The sequence below is a fragment of the Sorex araneus genome, chromosome 6 (assembly GCF_027595985.1).
Source record: "Sorex araneus isolate mSorAra2 chromosome 6, mSorAra2.pri, whole genome shotgun sequence".
Taxonomy (NCBI): domain Eukaryota; kingdom Metazoa; phylum Chordata; class Mammalia; order Eulipotyphla; family Soricidae; genus Sorex; species Sorex araneus.
Window position 1 is genome coordinate 124,303,036 of NC_073307.1, and position 21,537 is coordinate 124,324,572.

General features: G+C 37.6%; 1 protein-coding gene across 2 annotated transcripts in view; it reads left to right on the forward strand.

Annotated features, from left to right (window-relative positions):
- The window catches only part of NELL1 (neural EGFL like 1), a 949,069-nt gene that overhangs the window by 913,716 nt on the left and 13,816 nt on the right, over nt 1-21,537 (forward strand). For both annotated transcript variants that reach the window (XM_004607851.3, XM_004607852.3), the window contains one exon: nt 17,245-17,438. In XM_004607851.3, the coding sequence (XP_004607908.2) occupies nt 17,245-17,438 (194 nt within the window). The remainder of the gene's footprint in view (nt 1-17,244; nt 17,439-21,537) is intronic.

The following is a 21,537-nucleotide window of genomic DNA, read 5'->3' on the forward strand; positions in this document are numbered from 1 at the left end:
CAAATACCCATTCCTCCACCAGTGCACATTCCCCACCACCAATATCCCCGGTATACCCCTGCCTCCATGGCAGACAGTATTTCCCATACTCTCTCTCTACTTTGGGGCATTATAGTTTGCAATGCAGATACTGAGAGGTTATCATGTTTGGTCCTTTATCTACTTTCAGCACATATCTCCCATCCCTACTGATTCCTCCAACCATCATTTTCTTAGTGATCCTTTTTCTATTTCAGCTGCCTTCCCCCCACCCACTCATTAGGCATGCTTCCAACTAAGGAGGAATCTTCCTGACCCTTATATATACTGTCCTTGGGTGTCAGTCTTGTGCTATCTTATTTTATATTACACAAATGAGTGCAGTCTTTCCATATCTGTCCCTCTCTTTCTTTTTTTAAAAATTTATTTATTTATTTTTTTAATTAATAGTTTATTTTTAATTAGTGAATCAACGTGAGGGTACAGTTACAGATTTATACATTTTTGTCCCGTGTCCCTCTCTTTCTGACTCATTTCACATACCATTATACTCTCCATGTCTATCCACTTATAAGCAAATTACATGACTTTATCTCTCCTAACAGCTACATACTATTCCATTGTGTAGATGTACCAAGATCTTTTTAACTAGTCCTCTGTTCTTGGGCACTTGGGTTGTTTCCAAATTTGGGCTATTGTGAATAGTGTTGCAATGAACATACAGATTCAGGTGTCATTTCTACTGTGCTTTTTTATATCCTCAGGATATATTCCCAGAAGTGGTATTGCAGGATTATATGGAAGCTCAATTTCTAGTTTTTGAAGGACTGTCCATATTGTTTTCCAAAAAGGCTGGATCAGTAGGCATTCCCACCAACAGTGAAAGAGCGTCCCTTTTCCCCACATCCACGCCAGCATTGGTTCCTTTTGTTCTTTTGAATGTGTGCCAGTCTCTGTGGTGTGAGATAATATCTTATTGTTGTTTTGATTGGCATTTCCTTATGACTAGCAATGTGGAACATTTTTTTCATGTGCATTTTGGCCATTTGTTTTTCTTTTTTGAGGAAGCTTCTGCTCATTTCTTCTCCCCATTTTTTGATGGGGTTGGATTTTTTTTCTTATATAATTTTACTAGTGTCTTGTATATCCTGGATATTAATCCATTATCAGATGGGTATTGGGTAAATATTCTTCATAATTCTGTGGGCTCTCTCTGTATTTTGGTCACTGTTTCTTCTGAAGTACAGAAGCTTCTTGGTTTGATGTAGTCCCATTTGTTTATGTTTATTCCCACTTGCTTGATCAGTGGCGTTTCATCCTTAAAGAGGCCTTTAAATTCAATATCATGGAAAGTTCTGCCTACATTTTCCTCTATGGACCTTATGGATTCATGTCTGATATTGAGGTCTTTAATCCACTATTATCTGACTTTTGTGCCTGGAACTAGGCAGAGGTTAGAGTTTGTAATTCTCTTTCTTTGTGGCCTTGTCCACCTCTTAATTAACCACAATCCTTTTCTTCCCTGCTTGCTAATCTCAGTTTTGTAATATAAGGCCAGGTATATTCTTAAATAGTCTGTTGATTTCTATATATCAAGGTGAATGAAATTTTACTTTAATTTTTATACTCCTCCCGACTTACTTCTCTTAATATGATATTCTCCAGTTCCATTAATGTTGCAGCATATTTCAAGATTTTATATTTTTATAGATGCATAGCATGCCACTTTTTACATACAACACACATTTTTTACCCAGTCATTTGTCATTAGACATTTTTATTATATTCATATCTCTTCTGTGGTTTATGTCAAAGCTCTTGATTCTGTTTCATTGTATTGAAAGTCTGTATTTCAGTACAGCACAATTTTGGTTACTATACTTATATAGGAAAATTTCAAGTCAGAAAACATCAAGTCACAAACCATTTGATCTTAGTTTTTAGAATTTCTTCACTATTCACCGTGTTCTATGATCCCATATAAATGTTAATAGAATTTGTTCTATGTCCATCAAGAAAGTTACTTGAGTTTTAATGGGAATTGCACACTGGATCTATATAATGCTTTGCAGGTAACGATCATTTTGACAACATTAATTCTTCCAATTCATAAATCATTCATCTTTTAAAATGCCCTTATATTTACTTTCTTCATAAATAGTGACATTTCCAACTTAATGTCAACAGAAAAGATGCGATACTCCTCAAAAAATAGTTGCCTAACTTTGCTTCCTATGAACTCAGTTCCAGGTATCCTAGGATAGTGATGCTAGAAATATTGATGACAGAGGCAGCAGAAGAAGCACTTGGGAGATTTTACAAATTAAAATTCTCTTTCTCTTATCCAGATTAACTGAGACAGAAAACTCTGAGAACCAGGCCCAGTAATCTGTTTTTATTTTATTTTTCCCTCCAGTTTCAGGCAACGACCAAAACTGCTCGGGAGGTGCAGTTGCAGGCATCACTCTGACTGTGCTCAGGGGTCACTGCGACGCAGGAACCAGGGCTCTGTTACCTAAAACATACACGCAGTTCATGAGCTATCTCTCCAGCCTGTTTTCAAAAAGAAATCTCTTTTACTTTGATCCTAACATTCATATATATTTGAGAATCACTGCCTTGGGAACATCATTAAAAGCCTTCACAAGGACCTATGGATATACTGAATCTTTATGAAAGGCTGTGCTTGTGTTCAGAGGCATCATCAGCAGCATGTGGAGTTGTCTCTTGTACTAGGATCTTGGACAATGTTCACCCTGGCATTGTAGAAACCACTGATGGTATATCCGGACTCAGCCTCACGGCATGTCTAGTCCTTTTTATCTAACTCCTCAGTGCCTTCTGTCTACTTTGAGATCAAAAGTTTAGTGTCTGGAGAGACACTCTCTTTCTTCACGGCTTCTGAATACTCCTTGGTGTTGAATTTCACGTAGCTGTCCTTTTCCTTGCTTTTGAGCATGGAGTGAGCAGTTGTTTTATTATAGAAACCTTGTGACTTGAAGGGCTTGGAATCAAAGATCATGTCTGTGCCACAACTCACCAATCAGCATCAACTTTTTCGAAAGCATTATTGAATTGCTTTGGTCTGAGGCTACTGATGCTACTGTGAAATAGTTTATCTGTGGGTTTCTAAGCAGGAAGTCGAAACCGTGCTGCTTGGACCAAACAAAACACTGTTGCCATAAATTTGCCATTCACTAATTCAACAAGCTTTATTGAGAAGATTTTAGGCAGACAGAGAGGAATGTCTTTCCAATGTAGAATGGGGAGTGAAAAGGTGGGTGGAGGTTGGGGGAAGGTAAGTTGTGGAACTACATACATAAATAAAAGAGGACTCAAAGGAAAAAGTGACTTGATTTTTCTTCGGGTTGGGACATATGAGAATGACTATGCATATGGTAATATTTCACAGAAAATATATTTCCACTGGATCTATAGGCTGAGGAGAGATTTTTCACATAAAATATTATGGAAGGGAGTATTTCAAGGGGGAAATAGCAGTTTGATTGGTGAAAGAGTCATGAGATAGATCCAGTTGCTTTCAAAATGGTAAGGTTTTAGGGATAATGAACTATCTGATATAAATGTGTATGTTGGTGACCATAGTGAAGGCTTACAAGAAATTTTCCATCCTGGGACCTGAAGTAGAAACCAGATTATGAAGAGTCTGATAGTCTAAGGCAAAAAAATGCTGTATATTCTGTTTTGTATTATCGGTATTTAAAAATTTTGTTGAAAAGTTAATTTTTCTGTGAAAACACTTTATAACTTTTATATGTAATTATATAAAATTTATATAATTTTTATAATTTATGTTTAATATAAATTATGCCTATAAAATATAGTATTTATCACACAGATCACACAGTTTTAAACCTCTATCAAACACACATTAATAAGATTTTCTACACTTGGAGAATTTTGATTTGATTATTTATTTTGCTTGCAATACTTTTCTTCAAAACAAGTCATTTTCTTCAGAATTATTTGACTATTCATGATGATGATTATTAAGCAAGGACTTTGTGCTAACTTTATGCACAAAGGGTTGTTTTCATAGCAACTCTTTAGGTTTGATATGATTAATTGAAGGATAAATACGGAGATCTGACACACAATAATTTATTAGCCAAGAAGTTGTGAAATTATTTCATAATGCAATTAGTCTATAAACATATATTAGCAAATTTTGAACTCAAATGCAAATTACTACCAATTCTTAGAAATGACCTTGGAGCCACTCAAAGTGTATCATTTTTCCTCCTTAAATCTTTGGCATATTGAGAGACTGCTATAATCAATAATCTTAATCTAGCTTCTCTATGCAGATTTCAGCAGAACAGTAATATGCTATTTTAATGGTGGTTCAGTGTAAAAAACTAAAGAACGCCGAGGGGGCGCGTGCACTCGCGGGCTCTCCAGGCGGTTCTGTCTCACCACCCGAGTTCGGTGCTCTGGAACCGCAGTGTGTGGACTGGATCGGGACGGCCGGTGGTCAAGGACAGGCGAAGGAAGAAGGAGGACCAAGCTGGTTGCTGATTAGTTACCATTTATTCAATCTTCAAACTTTCTCATCTCCCGCACTCCCAGCTTCGGCCTCTCTCTGGATCTACTGCTCAATTGCTGCCTCTCTCTGGCTTCTCTCTCTCCTCCTACTTGTCTCTCCCACCTTGCCCTCTAGGCTACAACCAGCCAGGTAGCCAAATCAACATAAGAAAGCCCTTCTTGAGGGCAGGGCACTCCAAAGCCCTTCCTCACTCTTAAGGTTTTTTTCTTTTCCTTAGTCCAGGAACTCATTAACATCTCAATACTAGTTATTTTTGTATGGACATAGCAAGGGATACATTGAGGCTTGCAAGGCAGCTCTCCTGGCAACATCTTGCCACAGGCTCAGACCACAGCACTCAGGCCAGATTAATCATTCCTCACCCTAGCAGGGTCCAAATCTAGTATCACTGTTTGGATCATGACAGCATTTGTCCATGATCAAGGCTCTTAACTTATAGTTAAGCATTAGGCACTTTGGCCAGGCCCATCTCGATGCCAGGGTAGCACACAACTCACCGCTTGCCCTGGGTCCTTCTTGTCCCACGTCGGGACCGTGCTTTGGGGGTGCTAGGAAGTAAGGGCAGCTGAGGCTTAGGTCAAGAGAACAGATGCCCTGGAGGAAAATATCATGTAGAGTCAAATGACTCCCAGGTTACAAAAGCATAACATTTGTTAAGTCTTTCTGTGTCCATACAAAAAGGACTTGCTCTGAATCAACTATGCAAAGGACTCAAGGAGAAGAGAAAAACATTATTTACAAGTCAACAGAACACTAAGAAAGAAGCTACAAATAAACAAAGAGGAATAGGAGCACTGTAACGGGAGTAACCCAATAAACCTAAACTACGTGAGGCTATGTTATCCTACATACAATAAACCTAAACTACGTGAGGCTATGTTATCCTACAGTTCAGCAGTGGAAACAGAGAGTGTCTTAGCTGCATTATTAGGTTGATGGTGAGGATTTGGTTCTACTTCATTGTAATGTTTTTCAGAGAGGCACCTTGATTTCAGTGCTTCTTATTACCTTCTACATATAGTGAACATAAGTTAATATAGGGGGATTTGTATATTGGTTGGTGGATTATAGATTTCCCATTTGGTGTCTGCAGAATATCATTGTATTTGCTTTCTGTAGAACTCGGGGAGTTTGTCTTTCTCTGATAAGGTAGGACAAGCCTCCTAAGTCAAGATGCCTGTATTTGCATCCTGACTCAGAAATGTACAGGATACATGACACTGGGCATGTTATTTGGTGCTATTTTGCCTTCCTTATACTCCTTACACTTGACTACAAGTATTATTGACACAAGCTACTATGTACAAGGGAACCACACAAAACAAGTACTCAATGATATAAAAATAAATCTATTAAAATAGCCATTAATAAGTTATAAAATGGAAAGCAAATATTATTCTCCAATAGAAAACATAGGGTGAGAGAGGTAGCTCAAGAGATAAGCACTTGCTTTTCATGCAGGAAGGCAGGTCCCTGCACTATATGGGCCCCTCGAGCATAACTAAGTGTGACTCATAAGCATAGAGCTGGAAGTATCCCCTGAGCACTGTTGAATGTTTCCCCAACTCCTCCCAGCAGAAATAGAAAGTATAAAACTTCAAATAATTTTTAGACTTAACTGCTTCCCCATATGTATGTACCATATTTCAAAATGATTGGACACTCTTTTTTCTGTTATACAACTACACAGCAGAAACATTTGGAAATCAATGATCACTTTACTCCTGGTTTGGTTATCTCTTAAGTGTAATTCATGGTAATGCTAATATTTGGAGACAAAGTAGATCATGAATTTGAAGGATTTTGAAAAATCAGTGAGTATAGTGCATAAACACAAGAAATTATTATTGCTATGAACAGTAAAAAGAAACATCTGTTTCTACAAAATGTTCCAATAATGCCCAGGTACAAGTATCTGGGGTTAGCCAATGCTGCTAACACATTTTCAGGTTCCCAGGAAATATATAAAAGGAATTATCTGTGCTTTACCTCGGCCTATAAAAAAGATAAATTTTCAAGGCTGGAGCAATAGCACAGTGGGTAGGGCATTTGCTTTGCATGCAGTTAACCCAGGTCTGATTCCCAGCATCCCATATGGTCCTCCGAGCACCACCAGGAGTAATTTCTGAGTGTAAATCCAGGAGTAACCCCTGTGCATCACCGGGTGTGACCCAAAAAGAAAAAAAAAGATAAATTTCCTAGGAGCAGGAATTTTGTCTATTTGACTGGCTATGTATTTCCCATACCTAGGACCATACCTGGTAATTGACACATTTTCTTTCTATCACTATCTACATGTAGATATATATGTTGAATAAATTAATGAAAAGACTCAGATCAGTAGCATTTATTAGTAATCAGGACTTTAATTGCTGCTTTCTCTCAACAGGTGAGCTGAACCAAGATTGATCTGCACAAATTCATTTATCTCTACTATGGCAATCTTAGTCTTGTCAAAGATAAACCCAAAGGCTAGTTAAAATGCTAAAGACAGATTTTAATCAGTAAAACCACTGCAAGAGGAAAGAAAGGCTAGCATGATTTAACTTGGCTTTGATTTATGCAGAGATGGCTGGACATTTTAAAATGACAGTCATTGAGGCATAAGGTGGTGGTAGAGAAAGTGCTTAAACTAGTCTTGGGAGGGATCATGGTCCACATGCAACCTTATTTAGGTCTGTTAACTGGCCCTCACCGAAGTTAAGAGGTCTGTCTCTCAGTCATGAGGGAGGACAGGAGCCTGTCTCCAGGAATCGTTGGAACAACTTTCTTTTGACCACCTTGAACCTTAAACTTGAGGGTTTTTTTTTTTTTTGTGGTCCCTCTAGGAAACCTTCCTTGAACAGTTAGTAAAGGTACTGTTATTTGTTCAATTCTTTTTTAAATGTTTAATCTTAGGGTAAACAAAACCATGTGTCCTGAGAGGTACAGAAATAAAAACTCAAAATAAGTAGATTGTTGTCTCTTAAAAGGATAAACAAGAGTGGGCTAATGTCTCCTACTGTTGACTTTATTTTTCTCTTGATCCCACCAATAAATATCCCTTGTATATCTTTCCAGAGAAGCAGCTCCAAATATATATTTTTGCCAAATCAGTTGACAGGGGAAGAAATATGGAGAGAAATAAGATATAAAGAAGGACAAATTCCCCTCCCACTCCCCCCAGAAAAAACAAGAAGTGACCCCAGGGCACTAGTGAAAGGTCTGGAATACTCTGGTGGTGGTTGATGGACAGTAATTTTGTACAACGTGAGCCTAATCATAAAACACCATTATAACCCAGTAACCTTAAACACAATAAAATACCTCAACAAATTAATATTAAAAAGATACCATAACTTTAAGATTTGTACAAGATATTTGTTCTTGTGTCAATAATATTCTTCTTAGCATGGGGCAGCGGGGGGGGGGGGCGTTTCAACATTGTTCTCCTTGAGAATGTCTTAACACTATTTCCGCTAGGACAAACCTTTTCAAAGAGTTTCTACCACTACGTCGTAGAATTTAGGGACTATGAAAAAGAGATAAGCAAAAAAGAGTCATGAAAACTCTTTACACTGCTTTACTTCTGTAATCTGACTCTGATTATTTACATTGAGACCTTTTTCTTTTATCTCTCTTGTATTGTCGACAGTGTTTCTTTGACCTTCAGTTTTTATGTAAGTTTCTCTCAGTAAATGAAATTACTTTGTAACTTCTCTGTGCCTAAGACCTTTTCTTGGCACAGAAGGAAATTCTTTCTCATCTGACAACTTACTTGAGAAAATGATTTGTCAAAATAGAGAGTTTGGTTTTCACCCTGGCTGGTTGCTCCGTGCCTTTTTGTCACGAGGGATTATACTGCCAAGGCAGCAGTGACGGCAGTAAAATAATGCATTTTGTTAGATGCTCTCAGGCACTTGCTTGTAAGAACTCATGTAGGGAGACTAAAGATGCTTTAATAACCATTGAAGATCTAAGGGAACTGTTTACTTCTAAGAACTTTTCTTAGACATTTCTAAAGATAGATTTGTCCATCTACCTCCTTCTGTCCTCTAACTGTCCCCACTTTCATTTCATTCTAGCACTGTAATTACAGGCTCAGCCCCACAAAAGTGAGAAGTTATCATATAAAGTTAAAAATGTGGGGGGGGGGTTAAAAATGGATGAGATTTATAAAAATAATTCTACAATTCCTATATGTAGCACTGTAATAGCACTGTCATCCCATTGTTCATTGATTTGCTCGAGTGGGCACCAGTAATATCTCCATTGTGAGACTTGTTGTTACTGTTTTTGGCATATTGAATATGCCACGGGGAGCTTGCCAGGCTCTGCCTTGCGGGCGGGATACTCTTGGTAGCTTTCTGGGCTCTCAAAGAGGGATGGGTGAATCAAACCCGGCTAGGCCTCATGCAAGGCAGGTCATCATCTATATAGTATTGGACCATTGAAAGGTTAAAAGTTTGTATGAGTCAGACCCTAAAATTTAAGAGCAATAATCTAGGTGTAAATACTTAAGAGATTTCAGTGAATTTCGAATACACCCTGGTGTTTACAAATCAGGATCTGTTATGGAAAAAAACATCCCTGGCCCTGAACTATGTAAAGAGACAATTTACTCCCATTAGAGGTATGGCTGTAACTGAAGTTAAGCCTTATTGATGTAGCACTGTAGCACTGTCACACTGTCGTCCGGTTGTTCATCGATTTGCTCAAGTGAGCACCAGTAACGTCTCCATTGTGAGACTTGTTGTTACTGTTTTTGTCATATCGAATAAACCACGAGTAGCTTACCAGTCTTTGCCGTGCGAGTGGGATATTCTCGTAGCTTGCCGGGCTCTCCAAGAGGGATGGAGGAATCAAACCAAGGTTGGCCGCATGCAAGGCAGGTCGGCCTCATACAAGGCAAACACCCTACCCTCTGTGCTACATGTATCCAAGGAAGAACATGGGTCCTTTTTGAATTCACAGTTCAGGCAGATTCAAATTTTACAGTTAAATGACGAATAATTTGTGGTGAAAGTGAGTGAAAGATAATGTTACAGGAGCTTAAGGGAACACAAGAAAGAGAACAGAATTATACTCCTGAATGGGTAAAAAGGAGAATGCCTGTCAACAGTTATTCAAGTTAACACAAAGAGATAGAGGTAACCTAAAATAAAAGTGCAGGAAGATACGTTTTATTTAGGTAAAAGTGCTTTTTTGTTGTGGTGGTGGTTAAACAAGAGTGAATGGAACAGCAGAGCTGTGTCCCCCGTGCTTGACATTTTTGAGTCATAAAAACCTACCTGTTTGGGGCAGAGATATAGTACAGCAGGTAGGATTTTTGCCTGGCATAAGCCCACGTGAGTTCAATCCCTGGCATCGCATATAGTCCCCTGAATACCACCAGTGCAGAGGCAGGAGTAACCCCAGAGCAATGCTGGGTGTGGCCCCCAAACAAAACAAAACAAAGCAGATACTTGGGCTGGAGTGATAGCACAGCGGGTAGGGCGTTTGCCTTGCACAAAGCTGACCTGGGTTCGATTCCCATCATCCCATATGGTCCCCCGAGCACCACCAGGAGTAATTCCTGAGTGCATGAGCCAGGAATAACCCCTGTTCAATGCTGGGTGTGACCCAAGAATAAAAAAAAATTTAAAAAATTTTTTAAAAAGCAGATACCTATCCTACTTCTCTGTGGTGCAGATCTACAATGCATCCCACCCTCCTACCTATAAGCAGATGTAGGAAACATAAATCAAGGGTTGTTTTCATCAACACTATGGTCTCTTCTGGCAGTAAAATTCTCTTTGGATAGAAATTATTTCAATATTTATAGATTTTTAAAAATTTATTCTCTTCACTGGTCAGAATTCTATTGATTTCTAAACAGATTGAATCACTAGTTAAAGAAGCATGAATTGTTCATGGTAAAAAAGTAAACTCGTTTGTTTAATTTAGAATGCTACTTTTATTCTAGTCTTGTTTTCTTACCTAGAAGGACCTGTTTTCGCCTCCTGCAATAAAAGACCTAAATCTGTACAGCCTATAAATAAAATGTAACCATTTATCAAGGCATATTCACAGAGTGTCACAAAAACTCATTACTTAAACATTTGTCACTTAATATTAACACCAGATTTCCATCTGAGGGCTCAGAGAGGACTTGGAGTGTTCACCATTTCTGGGTTTGATCCTATTTAAATATGTAAGAACGTGTGTGAAAATTCACAATTCACGTGGGAATCCTTTAACAGATGAAAGTGTTAGCTGCCTACAGAATAAAAATTCTGAACTGGTGGTTCTGATATAAATACATCCCAAGGCATGGGACCGTGGAACTTGTGAGATAAATTCTATGAAGGGAAGTAGTGAAGAATATGAACAATAATGGCAGCTCATTATTACTGAGCAATTACTTACTAATCATCTTTGTTATGTGTGCCTACTCGGATTACCATATTATCCTACAGAGGATTTTCTGTCCACATTTTCAAGTGATGGGTCCAAAGCCCAGAGATGTTTGTAAATATTCCCTATAACTATAAGTTGTAGGTATAAAGTGACACACTACTGAAACCCTTGTCTCCATTAAAAACTATAGGACACCTATTGTCAGAACCTCCTCCGTTCCTGGCAAATTGGGACAATAGGTCACATTTTTTGGAACGAAAGCTGCAAAATTCCCAAGCTGATGCTTTTAATTGGTAGGCTGTGCTGCTTTCCTTGAGGAAAAAAAATCAAATAATCAAAGGGAAAAATTCTAGGAAGTGATTAGCAACTTAAAAGTGGGAGAATACTGTAAATCCATACTTGTAGTATATTGTCTGTCTTCTCTGAAAAGTTATCCCCAGTTTCTGGTAATGTGTCTATTAAAAGATGATCAGTTTGCACTACTATCTGCATGTGTAATTGGTTGGTGATTATTACTGACTGAAAAGGTAAGACTATAGATAGGCTAATAGTATATTGTAGAGGGTTAAGAAGAAATAGTAATTTTAATGAAATAAAATTTATTAAAATTTTCTTAGGTGATGTTTCTAAATAATGGTTATTAAGAACATTTAAGATTTTGGCTTTGAAGAGAGGATCACATGGAAACTTTGGTTAGGAAAGGATTACAATGGAAAATGAAGGTAACTGCTAGTTCTACAGACCCTAAAAATAAGAAAAGAGTAAGTTCAAAGTAATTTATTTTTCCTTTATTCAAAGAGACAATCTGTTGAGGAAAATGGGGAGTTGCCTGGAGAGGAATAAAATTATGCAATGAACAATGAAAAAAAAATCACCAGAAAGGTTTTTTTCTTTTTTCCTAATCAAGAAAGGTTAAGGCTGAAACAAAGAAGAGATAATTAGCATAAGACGATGTTGGGTCTTATCTAAGAAATGCATAATATCATCTCAAATAGATTAATCTATAGAGAATTCTTCTTTTAATCTTTACCTTTTCAGGATACACATATGAATGTTTCACTAAAATAACATGAGTTTGGGTGCTTCTCTAGGCTGGTGAATCATATCTGATGTGCCATTTTTACTCTATTCTGTGCTCTAATGGAATAACAGTACACAACACACATTGTGATCAGTATACAACAGGGCTATTATATATCTTGGTCAGGACTTAAAACTTACTCTGCCTCTTACTTTTTCATGTCTTGCTTACAATTCCATAAGGCCCAGCAGACCTCAGCTTTCTCTGCTTGTTACTTTCACTTACATTGCTGATGTGCATTGTGTATATGTATATATATATATATATTTGTAATTTTCTCTCAGCCACTATAAAAGTAATATTGCTTTAGATATGGGAGAGGCAGGTGTGCTCTATCTTGTTTATCATTAATAAACCCCCAAGCTCTGTTCTCATTTCTAAGCTACTAATGTCAGTAATGATTTCCTAGTCAGAACACACAGCTGTGTATTCAACCCCCAGGTTAAATTTTGTTTTCTTACACATCACCTGTTTTGAGCTGAAAGTCAGACTAGGTGAATCACGAAAGTTATTTTAGAAAGTGAAATATGATGTCATGAAAAATTAATCCCTTCGATCTAATGGCTACTAACCCAATGAGGGGAATGTTTCTTCTGAATGTGGAGATGTCATCTCCCCAGAAAGGCTGGTTTTTGCCATTACAATTCTTGCAAAATTATTTTTCTTGAAAGCCAGGAACAAATTTGTGGGGGATGATCACTGCACTTAAATTGCTTCAATTTTTGCTAATATAAAGATCTCTGACTCATACTTTCTTACATGTTCAAGTAACCTAAGATTCTCAAATTATAGAACACAGCCGTTTCACTAGGCACAACTACACTTTTAAAGAGCAATATTTAGTCCAGTGATAACTTTCAGAAATTGTAAAAGCATTAACACAAGAAAATATTTTTCCAATGCAAGCTTACCCACGGACTTTTATTGAAAATTTATCATTTGAAGATGAAATATTTAAATTAATTTGTGGGGAGAAATGCAGGAAATATCAGTGCCATCATGCAGAATACGAAAAAAATACAAGTATTCTTTAATGATTATAGATTTGAGTATGGAATAGTTTGCCTGGGTTTTGCTTCATTGCCTCTTTGTCATTGAAGGCCTCTATGATGATTTGGGTAAGTATCATGGGTGAATATCTTTGTGTTTTCTCAGCAGAGAACAACAGTTGTAATATGTAAATGGCGCCTCTTCCTTTTGGATGCCTTGGGATATGTATAATAGATTAAGTTGGCTTTGTGCAGAGCAAACAGGTCTGTATTACCAAGAATATGAATAATGTCAGCTTCCATAATTGCTAACATCTGGCTTTCCATAAATCTGTTAAATTGCATGGAAGCAGAATTAGATTTCTGTGTCATAAGTAAAGCAATTACATGGAACTCTGTAGGCAATATAGTTCTTATACTCAACTGTGAAATCCGTTCATTCTGCAGGAGCAAAAGCAAATCAACTCTTTGCACTGTTTTCATTGCACACACTAGGTGTGTTTATCTTTATGTTATGTTTTCTTAATTTATGAGAGAAAACACTCCCAATGTGCTTCAACTTTACAAATGTAAAATAACCAAATGCTAAAACAGCATGTTTCAGTGGGGCACAATTTTGACATTTTTTTAAAAGAGACCATAAATGAACAATTGCTCTGTAGCCACTATTTGTGAATCTGTTGGAATTACTCTTCAGACAACTGAAGTGATTTAAAAGGTTCTCCTCTGCCCCTGTTCTCAAACATTTGATAAAATTAAGGCGGGGAGGGAGAGGAGTGGGAATGTTTCTGCCTCATTCAGTGTAATTACTATTATGCTACGCTTATTGTACATCAAATAAGAGACTAAATTTTTCCAGAAGAGAATCAATAATGTGTTTCCTGCAGGATGTGGTACTGGTTATAACTGATGCTTGTTGAATATACCTCATCTATAAAATTTTGTCAACATATGCCTTATGATGGTACTGGTTTATTGTTTTCCTGAATTTAAGTTAAATGTTGAGCATCATAGAGTATTCTGTCATTCTTGGCATTGCGGAAAGAAAAAAAGATTTCATTCTCTGCCTTCCACAAACGAATTATCTATGTAGATACATTAAAATATATAATCTACATTATATATAAGAATAAAATTATATACATAATCTTGTATACCATGTTAAACTGAAATTGTAATAATTATTAAGTTGAAGGATGATATATGGTTCTTTTCATTTTGAAGAATAAATGGGAGTGAAAATAGGATGAATACACTTAGCTTAGTAATTATTAAAAACTACCTTACATCCAAAAAGGTGAATACAAATTATCAGGCATCTATTTTAAGGCACAGAGAACCACAGAGCAGGAGAAAGAAGACTAGTGACAGAGAAAAAAATTTTATACTGCTTCTCTTCTGTGTGAAGTATTTAGAACAGTGATTTTCATCTGGTGGAACAGAATCCAGGACTCCGGATGTTTTTTTTTTTCCTTCTATCTCCCTTCCCTTCCCCTTCCTTTTCTTTTCCACCACTCCTTGCAATACTTGGCCAACCTGGCCAAAGAGCTAGAGATCATCCTAGAATATGTAAGTCCCCAAGTTCAATACCTGGCACTGCATGGCCCCTTGAGTACCACTTTTGTATAGCCCTAGTGAGCCCAGCAGTACTGCCTTAGCAGCCCTGAACATTGAACTGTCCATCCCACACACGTAGGCAGAATATTACAGGTAGTTGACCATGGATTCCCCTGAGTACTGCTTGGGAAACCTTCCCAGAGAAAGTAGAACATTGGAATAAATTAGGTTCTAGAAATTGTGTTGGGATTTTCTGAAAATATGTTACTTGTGGACTCATCACATGCTACCTGTCTGAATGCAAGGTTCTGTCTCAGTGGAAAACCAGTAGGACCGTTCTGTTGTACAAGAAGGGAGACATCCACGACATCAGCAACTATCGCCCAATCTGCCTGCTGTCTGTCATCTACAAGTTGTTCACTCGTGTCATCCTGAATAGAATAGGCAGAACACTAGATGAAGGACAACCATGTGAGCAAACCAGGTTCTGAAGGGGATTCAGCATGATAGACCATATCCACACAGTGACCAAACTTATTGAAGTTTTGAAAGAGTTCAAAATGTCGCTCTGTCTAACGTTCATCTACTTAAAGAAGGCCTTCGATTCTGTTGAGACTGAGGCAGTCATCGAAGCCCTGGCCAAACAGGGCATGCAAACTCAGTATATCAAAATCCTCTGCGAGCTGTATTGTGGATTCACTACCAGGATCTCACCATTCTACAAGGAAAAGATCGTTGATATAAAGAGAGGGGTGCGGCAGGTTCATACCATTTTACCGGAACTCTTCAGTGCCACCCTGGAGAACATCATGCAATGACTGGAATGGGAAGGAATGGGAGTGAAGATAGATGGTCAGCAATTACACCACCTCTGCTTCACTGATGACATCATTCTCATAACACCAAACATTAGCCAACCAGCACAAATGCTGGCTGACTTCGACCATGAGTGTGGAAAGGTCAGATTGCAGCTGAATCTCAACAAGACTATGTTCATGAAAAACGAACTGGTCCCTGAAGCTCCATTTGCTCTCAATGGAACAAACATCTCTGAATGCAGCAGCTATGTATACCTGGGTCGAGAAATCAACATGAGGAATGACTTGGTGCCAGAACTGCGCAGGAGGAAGAGAGCAGCGTGGAATGCATTCAAGAGCGTCTAAGAAGTGGTTAAGAGAACGAAGAACCTCCGACTCCAGGCACATCTTTTTGATTCCACCGTTCTTCCTGCACTAACATATGCCTCAGAGACCTGGGCCCTACGCAAACAGGATGAGAATGCTATTAGGGTATCCCAAAGAGGAATCGAAAGAGCTATGCTAGGAATATCATGTCTCATTCAAGTGAGAGAAGGAATCCGGAGTTCTGACCTCCATCGATGGACAAAAATCAGGGATGCTGTCTCGTGTGCCAGAGCATCAAAAATCAAATGGGCTGGTTATGTAATGCGATTCAGAGATGACCGCTGGACTAGACCTGTTACCGATTGGATTCCATGGGATGTCAGAAGACCTCGTGGCAGCCCACCAACTAGATGGTCAGATTTCTTTGTCAAATCCCTGAATGAACGATTTGAGCCTCTTCCTGTTCCTGGAGCAAGCAGATATCATTGGGCTGCACTAGCTCGCGACAGGGACAAATGGAGATGTTACTAGCGCCTGCTCGAGCAAATTGAAGATCAACGGTACTACAAGTGATACAAGTGATGCTACTTGTACTATTGCTGCATACTAATCTCATGCGTGCAATCAGTAAGGAAGGAGTAGTAATTTATTTCTCAATATTTATCATAGAAATTTTAAAATTCTATGAAACTCTGACCTTATATTAGGCTTAGAAATTCAATAGGAAACACTAAGAAGGATCTACATTAAGTATCCTTGAAAATAAAGTGAAGTATCTAGGGAAAACATTCGAAAACATTCGAACACTCGTCCTGGCTGACAGGGAACTTCAGACCTTGAGTTGGAACACTATAGTGCAATGAACTCTCGTGGATATGACCAAAGGCCAAGGAGACTAAGCCTGGCTTTATTGGGTATTAGCTGGGGGACTGTCTAACCTTTTTATACCTTATCTTCTTTTGTAACATGAGAATAACCACTTTCATTTTGCAATTCTATTACCCAACTAAAACAAGAAAGCCTTGAAGTATACATACATATGTACATGATATCTTGTCTGTGCAAAAACAAATTAAAAAATCTGCCTGTTACATTGATGAGGCTTTGATTAGGCCTGGAACCTATGGAGAACTGTTCTCCTAGTTCAGCCTTAGCCCCAGAATTGGGGGGAATTCTAATTTTCTCAGGATTACACTAATTGTCTACTTGTTTCTACTGGGTTGATATTATATTCCCACTTTTTCTGAAACCAATTTAGATAACTCAGCCTCTGAATAATTTTGTATTTGAGTCTGAAAGCTAAGTGTTTGCGTTTCAGGCTCTCACTTGTGATTGTAGGCATTTTATTTTACTTATGAGACTTAGCTCCGCTATCTACACAATAGTGATAATGATATCCTCTAACACAGAGCTTCTTTACAGACTAAGTGAGATAGTACCTACGAAGGCTTGCCATAGTACTTAGCAAAAGGTAAACACTCAAAAATTTTAAATAGTTCTATCATACAGAACTCTTCTGATCTAATATTCTTGGCCTGATTCTAACTTTCTATTCATTCTTTATTGCAGACATTGATGAATGTGCCTTAAGAACTCATTCCTGTTGGAATGACTCTGCCTGCATCAACCTTGCAGGAGGCTTCGACTGCCTTTGTCCTTCTGGGCCCTCCTGCTCTGGTGACTGCCCCCATGAAGGAGGATTGAAGCGTAATGGGCAGGTGTGGACTCTGAAGGAAGACAGGTGTTCTGTCTGCTCCTGCAAGGTGAGACCGTGTGATTTCTTAGATACTTACTCTGTTGTCCTTCCCAAACCTCTTTCCCAGAAGTTGTTGATGCAGGCGTCTCCTGCAGTTCCTTGCAAAAGCTTCTCCTGGTTTACTCTACACTTTTGATGTTGCTGAAGGACTGGCAAATCTACTTTGCACTGATTGTGCTTTTAGTCAAAAGTAAGGTGTGGGGTTCAGAGAGCAAATACATTAGAGGGCAAAAGGGCAGAGAAGTCAGTGTTTGTTCTGCAGCTAAGGTCCTGCAGTGAGTTTAAGGCCAGTTAGGGCTTTGATGAGCCCTCATCCCACATTTAGACAAACTTGTTGATTGAAACCACTCTTGAAATGATCACCTGCATAAAAACTTTCTATTTCCAGAAGTCAAAAACAACAGACTCCCATTCTGAACGAACTATAACACAGGACCTCTTATAAATGATGTCTTGCTATTCTCAGTGTAGGACTTGTCTTTACATTTAGTTGTTTGGAAATGAGTTTAATACATATGAAAATGAAATGCCGGCTCTCTGTTGTGCAAAATGGGTCTATTAAAGTGTTTGATTTCCTTGTGCTTAATTTGTTCTTTTGTTGATCTTGCCTATTCATTTTCTTTTAATATTACTATACTGAAGTTTTTGCAGTGCATTTTTATGTCAGCTAAGATGGGATTTCTTAATCTTGGGCTTTACAACCTGAGAACCAAAGGAAATCACTGAGTAGCCTCTTAGAGAGCTGAGTCTTCTGATCCCACAGAGCACCTAGGAACAGAGTTAAAAATTGAAATTAAGATTTTATTCACCTGCCTTCCTCTCTGTCACACCTTCCAACAGAACTGGGGTATATGCTATTAGAGAGCTATATTATGGAATGTGTAGCTTATTCAACAAAGAAAAATGTATTTTCTTTCCCTTGTAGATAAATCTGGTTTCAAATATCCACACATAGGTCCACTGCCTTTATTTACTGGACACACATTCCAGCCACCATGTGTCAGGTGTGCATTAATATAATAAAAGCCTATAGCTAAGTTCACAAACAAAAGTACACTTCTGTTCTTCACCATACAGTTTACCCTTTTACCTGAGTTACCCATTTCCTTCCCTTCTGATAATCACAGTTTGATATTAGAATCTCAAAGTTTAGCTTTGTTTTATTTAGTTCACTTGCTTGGTTCTCTATTTACCACTTGAGTGAAATTGATGTCTTTCTCCATCTGGGTTTGTTTCACTAAGCATAATGCCAACTAGATTCATCCATGTTGCTGCAGATGACATATAATTTTACCGTTTTAATAGCAAAGTTGAATTACATTATTCCATTCCAATATGAATAGATATTTGTGTGGGTATGGGCATATATACACTTTATAATATTTATTAAATCATCTATTTATGACACCTTTTAATGAATAAGGTAATACGTAAATCTAATCCAGTTCATTGTAGTTTAAAAGTTCATTTTAGGGGGCTGGAGTAATAGCACAGCGGGTAGGGCATTTGCCTTGCACGCGGCCGACCCAGGTTCGAATCCCAGCATCCCATATGGTCCCCTGAGCACCGCCAGGGGTGATTCCTGAGTGCATAAGCCAGGAGTGACCCCTATGCATCGCCGGATGTGACCCAAAAAGCAAAAAAAAAAAAAAGTTCATTGTAGTTTAAAATGTCTAAAACAGTTTACAAAAGAGGTTGGCAATTGATCTTTATTGAGTCAGGAAAACTAAGAATTAATTCCTTTACTAGCTCTCTTCTTCCTTCCCCAAATGTTTTATTTTTTGAGCTTCTGAAGATGGTCACAACTGACTCAAATCGCAACTTATTATTCTAGATACTCAGTATAATAGGTAAGGTACTTTAGTAGAAACAAAATTTCTTAGTTTTGCTTACATCTATGATGAGAAACATACTATTAATTGCAGTTTTACCAGAAATTCATTAACTAATTTTGCTATTACTTAAAGAGACTTAATTGATTATTTTGCCTTGATTCCTAAATTATGTTGAAACTTATGAGAACTCAACCAGAATTGCTGTAGGAAATAAAAATATTCTTGTAATCTTATTTTAATATATATTTAAAATGACTGACCTCTATATTAAAAATGACTAGATAGTTTTATGTGTGTGTTCAGTTTATTTTTCTACAAAATGTATTTTAGTTTGAGTGGCTTTGTTTATATCTTTGTTTTAGTTTAGATCTAAAAGATGAATAGAGGAATGGGTACACAATTAACCACCTGGCAAACCATGGTAGAGGCATATAAAATCATTTTGAAACATGGAAAGAGGAAATAAAGCTTGATTCAGAGTGGAAACAGAAAAGATGAGGGCAAGAGGTGACTTCGAATTAGAACTTAATTCAAATGTACTCAAGTAGAAGTGGGAAAAACGAATTCAAAACAGAAAAAACAATTAAGACCAAAGATTCAAAAATTAAACACATATACTGTGAAGAGAAATGACTTATGGAGTTAGAATATCAGAATCAAGAACTGCACAGCTATGGAATAACCGTAGCGCTGTCATCCATTGTTCATCAATTTGCTCGAGCCGGCACCAGTAATGTCTCCATTGTGAGACTTGTTATTGTTTTTGGCATATCAAATACACCATGGGTAGCTTGCTGAAGGAATCAAACTCGGGTTGGCCTCATGCAAGGCAAGCACCCTACCTGCTGTGCTATGGAATAACTTGCTGAGAAATTCTGGGGGGCATACTGGAAATAGTTATAAAGATCCAGATTGGGGTCTCATTCTTTTCTTGTTCCTTTGCTATGTGGCAAAATCCTTTTTTTTTACTAAGCATAGTATCTGAGGCAGTTGGCTTGAATAACTGCTAACGTTAATGTATATACTGGTGCTACACTGTGGGTGGGGTATAATTTAAATGCGGTGTTTGTTTTGTGCAAAGATGTGATACCTCAGTCCAATACCTTTTAAATGTAAAAGTAAACTAAGTGGATCTACAACAGTGTCTCAGACTTCTTCTGCTTGTGACTTTTTCTGCTTCGGACTTTGTTTCCATCCTATCTCCTTCTCCCTTGTCCTACTATTGTCACTAATTTTTTTCTCTTCACCTCCATTAACCTGATTTTCACTTGAGACTATCCTTGCAGCCCACAAAAGAGCAAATGGCTCGAACATGAGAGATACTGATATAAACTATCCATCTCAATGTTATGTGGAAGGATTTAAAACTTTTTTTTTTCCTGAAGGTCTAGTGAAGCTTTTCAAACTGGAAGTACTCTCATATATATTTGATTCTGCCATTACAGTATGCATTCAGACATACAGAATAAATGAACCAAGATATCTGGCTTTCGATAAAATTCTATCAGTGAAAACAGGCAACTGGCCAAGTTTGGACTGGGACATAAGCTTGCCAAAACAAAATAACAGTTTGTATTGTTATTCAGTTTCCATAAATAATCTTACCTAAATCCACCTTCTTGATTTAAAAGTTTCATAGCTATAGCTGAAATAATAATAGTGATGTTATTCAATATGTAGTAAATATCATTGTGTTGACTTTAATAACAAAACATATAACTTATGATATAAAGCCATAATTTTCCTTGGCATAATAAGAACAAATTTGTTCCTTATGTGCTAAAGAAGTATATCCCCTGAATTTTTTAATTCAGAAGCAATTTAAATGATGAAATACTGCTTATAGAGCAACTTTCATTATAAAACTGCACATAAACATTTAGATACATTGGCAAATGAGTGGAAAAATACTTTGGCATTTAAGTGGGGATTGTTCTGAACACCTGAGCTAGGACATAGGTGAAGTTCATAGAATGACCTCAAGATCTATGGCAAGGAGCAGCACTAACATTAGTGGCCTCCAGGATCTTGGGAAATTTGGATTTTATTGTGATTATGCACTGTGAGCTGGGTTGTATAATGTCATTCTCATTAGAATAATGGGCCACCTGTGACATTTTCATTATTAAAAATGATTTTCTTGACAGTTACCTAGTAATTCAAAAGCCAAAGTGAAACAACCATTGTTCTAAAATACACGAGAAACTAAGAGGGGTAATATTTGGCATTTTCACATAATTGATGAAATTTTAGTTGTGTGAAATTTCGTTC